This window comes from Engraulis encrasicolus, chromosome 9, assembly GCF_034702125.1.
Source record: "Engraulis encrasicolus isolate BLACKSEA-1 chromosome 9, IST_EnEncr_1.0, whole genome shotgun sequence".
Taxonomy (NCBI): domain Eukaryota; kingdom Metazoa; phylum Chordata; class Actinopteri; order Clupeiformes; family Engraulidae; genus Engraulis; species Engraulis encrasicolus.
Window position 1 is genome coordinate 22,694,067 of NC_085865.1, and position 5,000 is coordinate 22,699,066.

The window sequence follows — 5,000 nt, forward strand, 5'->3', positions numbered from 1 at the left end:
TTCAGTACGAAAGGCCTACGGGACAAATAAATGAAATGGAGGTATTGAGTATGTGTCATGTATTGCTGTAACAAATGACTATGATTGCCTTTTTTATGACCATTTTACAGAAATGATGATGGCCTACAGAACACTAGCCCTGTCCTTGGAGTGATGTTTTCTATTTCAGGACAGACGTTATATACACAGGACATGGTTCGTTCATTCGTCACCAAGTTTAAGATGTCAATCAGACATTGCGTGTACGTACGTGTGTGTACTTCGTCTTATGGGGTACAACGTATACCCTTTTGTAAAAATTGAATATCTGACTGAAACGTCCAACTGTAACAAGCCCCCCTCAGCAAGTTTCTTGTGATGCTTAGAAAAACACCGCATCCCGTACACCTTTCAGTGATTTTTGTCTGTGTAAGCAAATTGGCGGGAAGTGTGCAAAGCTGCTCTGCGTGCAGGATTGGCGGCTGTTTCCTTCAGAGATGGCGAGCGGCTGCAGAACAGATTTGACACGGATCAAATCAGGCCTCGTTGCACGCGTGAGTCAGGCCCTTTGCGGTATGCTAGATAACAAGACGGTTGTGCTGTTTTCCCAATAGGGACGGCACTATACTGTATAGCTCACGGTAATCTCTGATGTTCAGCAAATATCCTTGTTGACGGTGGGATCAGCACACTGCACCATGTACTGTATGAGCAGTCTGTCTTACACTGTATATGCTGGCTGTCTTCCACTGTGTGTTTGTATATTAAATCTGAAATATATGCAGGAAAAAAAGGACATGAAGGAAAAAAATCCATTTTCTGTCTCTGCCTGTCATGTAGGGCAGGGCATTGATGATCATTTTTCAGTTCCGGTTCCGATACCTTGATTTTGGTTCCGATTCCTGAAGGGTACCTTTTCGGTCTCTATTTGAATCGTTATAATAGTTTATAATAGGAGTGTCATGTCTCTGTCTGTCTGCCTGTCTGTCTGTCTATCTGTCTATCTGTCAGTATTGTGCGTGGCATCACCTCTGGTTCCCTGTTTGGCTCGGGCCAGGGTTCCTTCACATACTTACTGTATTATGTTATCTTATTGCAGCAGCTTACTGTATTATGTTATCGTATTGCAGCATCTTACAGTAATATTTAGTGTTATTGCGGCACCTTACTGTATTGTGTTGTCTTATTGCGGCACCTTACTGTATTGTGTTATCTTATTGCAGCACCTTACTGTATTGTGTTATCTTATTGCAGCACCTTACTGTATTGTGTTATCTTATTGCAGCACCTTACAGTATAATTTTGTCTTTTTGCAGGACCTGGTGACCAACGTGTCTCCGCGTATCGTGCGTGGTACCACCTCGGGTCCGCTGTTCGGACCGGGCCAGGGCTCCTTCCTCAACATCGAGCTGATCAGTGAGAAGACAGCAGCCTACTGGTGCCAGAGCGTCACTGAGCTCAAAGCCGACTTTCCCCAAAATGTAAGTTACCCATTAATAACCCTCTCTTTCTTTCGTGTTCTTTTTCTCTTGGCCACTCCCGTCTCTCTGTACCTCTCTGTACCTCTCTGTACCTCTCTGTACCTCTGTCTCTGTCTGTCTCTCTCTCTCTCTCTCTCTCTCTCTCTCTCTCTCTCTCTCTCTCTCTCTCTCTCTCTCTCTCTCTCTCTCTCTCTCTCTCCCTCTCTCCCTCTCTCCAAAACGAATACTGTAGAGACTTTCACTCATACAGTATATCATGAAAGTGAGTACACCCCTTGCAGTTTTACCAGATTTGTGAGTATATCTTTTCATGGGAAAGCGTCAAAAAATGTCACTTTGACACAATATTTGGTGGCCTTTTAACAACATATTTAACCACTTAAATGTCTTGTTCACTCAGAACAAAACAAAATACAGCCATTAATGTTTGAACATGTACCCACAAACAAGGGCGTAACTTTATGCTGACAATTGGGGCGGTCAAGGTAACAAAAAAAAATAAAAATACAAGAAATCAGTTCAAGTGTTCTGATAGTGTTTTTTTTCTCTCAGTTTTCTTCAGTATTTGCATGTATGTTACCTGGTCATTTGTGCCTCCTGCGCTGTCTCTCTCTGTACTCTCTCTCCCTGTTTTTGGTCATCTGATTCTCCTTCGCCTCGTTCTCTCCCTCTGTCTTCAACTGATGCACTTCCTCCATCACCTCCTTTCTGTTGCTCAACTGCTACATCTCCTCCGTTGCCTCTCTCTCCTTCAACTGCTGCACCTCCTCTGACACCTTCATACTCTATCTCTTGAACTGGTTCACCTCCTTTGTCACCTCCTTCTCTCTCCCTCTCATCTGTGCTACCTCGTCTCTCTCTCTGGACACCCGTCTCTCTCTCATCACCTGTACCTCCTTGGCCTTGGATCTCTCTTTGGTGACCTGCACAAAGTTCTTGAACCTGATATAAAAAACCTCAGTTAATGTTCAAATGGCTTGGCAGCAAACTCACATCAGAGTTTTAGAGAATGCATTTTCCCAATCAGGCTAAAGTCAAGCTGTCAGAAAATCTCCATTTGTAATGTGGCATATAGCAATAAAGCAAAGATGAGTTAATTAATTAATTAATTAAAAAAAAACATTCCTACCCTTTGCTTAGTAATTCATATGATCAGAAGAAAGCTACAGTCAGAGATGGTTGATAAAATCTTTGATGCAGTGCCAAATATGAATGACATATCCCAACCATCAATCACTAATCAGGATGCTGCACAAATAGGATCTCTTGTCTGTTGTTCGCCATACATGTTGTTATTCATATGGTCAGAAGAAAGTTGTTGTTGTATAAATTAAAGTAGCCTGCTGGCTACATAATATCCCATACCCATTATTTATACAAACAATTGACTGTTTTTTTTTTCATAACTAAATAGTGGCGCGACAGAAATATTGAGAGGACCTACTCTGTCTCACTCCAAGCACAGCCACGCATAGTGTCACGCAAGGACGGAACCCCTTGTCTCCCCCACCCTCCCTCGTGTCTCTCTCTTCAATACTTCACTGGCGAAACAAACTGTAGCCTAATCGCTTGGCTGTTGTCAACAAATGCGATTTTGAAAACAAAATATAATGCCACAATACATCTTATTTTAAAATGGATGTGTTTACTATTGGTGTCAAAAAACTTACAGTCTTTTTGGTTCAGCTGCATTGAACAAGCTTCTCATTTGAAGTGGATATCATAGGAAATCACGCAGGCAACTGGACAGGGGGTAACCAAAAACTACTTAAATGACGTGAAATAAAACAAACAGACGTCCGATTGCTAGGGTTTCACAAAATGTGTTGGTTTGAGGGAGTAAATATCCCAAGTGCTAGCCATCAACGAAGTCCAAAATAGCCAGCCACGTCCAGTGTTATTGAACTAGCTGTCTGTCGTAACCTAGCATAAAATAGCTAACTAACTGACAGGCAGAAAGGCAGTGGTACACTATAGGTTCTCAAAACACTCGGAAATAATGTCTCTTATGCCAAAGACACATCCACGCATGATCATGTGGCAATTGCAAGTTAAAAGTAGAAAAAAAACAATTGCTCAATACTTGGTCAAGCTGATCGCTAATCAGTTTGAATTTGGGATAGTGGAGAAGGGGATTATGTCGCATTCCAAGTCTAGTAGGAAGTCGGAGTCTTCCGCCAAATAGGTTAGTAAACTGTAGCCTACGTACACCACTAACGCAGATTTGGAAAATACCAAGGGGGGAGAGGGGGGTTACATTACAACATGATTAAACATAACTGAACGAAACTATTTTTCACTATTTTACATAAAATGGGTAAAGTTGTTCATGCAAGACAATTACTGTGATTATATAGGGGGGTTGTACAATTATATAAGGGGGGTTATATTGTCAGGGTTTGAAGTCTGGGGGGCTATAACCCCCGTAACCCCCGTGGAAATTACGCCTATGCCCACAAAAGTGAGTACACCCCAGATTGAAATCCGGTTGAGAAGGGGCTCGAATCGTCTCGAAATTGAAAGGGATTAAAAGGGAGGTCATCGGTGTGCAACCTTTCTTTTCATTGAACTTTTACATTTCTGTGTTTCAACCTTTCTTTTCATTGAACTTTTACATTTTCAGTGTGCACCTGGCTTAAATAGATTGGTGTGAGATTTGAATGCAATCCTATGGAGAATATCATGATATGTTTCAGTAGTCACAGTGCATGTTGACATGCATGTTTCTTTTAGGTGTATTTCAGATTGTCAATGTTGACAGCATTCATGCATCCCCTAACCATGTCAGTCCCACTACCATGCTTGGTTATTGAGAGGATTCACTTTTTTGTAAAACTCACTTGTTTACCACCACACATGCTTGACACCATCTAAAGCAAATTTGTTTATCTTGGTCTCAAGAGAGATGAACAGACCAAGGATATGGGTCACTGGAACCATGTGGTGTGATCTGAAGAGACCAAGATAAACAGATTTACTTTAGACTTTAGACTCACTTTCGTGATATACTGTAATGTAAGTGACCCTCTCATTCTCTGACGCTCTCTCACTGCACCAGTAAGTCAGCAAAACAAACATGGAAACTGTTGCTGCAAGGAAATGACTGCTGTATCACGATGGTCTCCATCTTTCCAGCCCAAACCTAGCAAAAGCCTCAATCCAATATGGCTTCTTAAATATGCTAATTTTGCATAAAAATGCCAGACTTTGCCATCACAAGTCAATTGTTTATTATCATTTTCCACCACCAAGCTATATCAACAAAAGAGACGACGAAATGGAGGTTTTCACCATATGACTCACTATAAGCCCATAATTTGCCACCACTTGAGGATGTGTGTCTTCCCCAGATGTGGTTTACCATTTCAAGGTGTATCATGGGGGACCCCAACAGAGCGGCTTAGCTTAGCTCAGCTTGGTGTGTGTGTGTGTGTGTGTGTGTGTGTGTGTGTGTGTGTGTGTGTGTGTGTGTGTGTGTGTGTGTGTGTGTGTGTGTGTGTGTGTGTGTGTGTGTGTGTGTGTGTGTGTGTGTGTGTGTGT

The 5,000-nt window shown here is 42.0% G+C and overlaps 1 protein-coding gene across 1 annotated transcript in view; it reads left to right on the top strand.

Annotated features, from left to right (window-relative positions):
* The window catches only part of dpyda.1 (dihydropyrimidine dehydrogenase a, tandem duplicate 1), a 290,320-nt gene that overhangs the window by 190,639 nt on the left and 94,681 nt on the right, over nucleotides 1-5,000 (top strand). Inside the window, exon 14 of the mRNA XM_063206772.1 lies at nucleotides 1,296-1,460. Within this exon, the coding sequence (XP_063062842.1) occupies nucleotides 1,296-1,460 (165 nt within the window). The remainder of the gene's footprint in view (nucleotides 1-1,295; nucleotides 1,461-5,000) is intronic.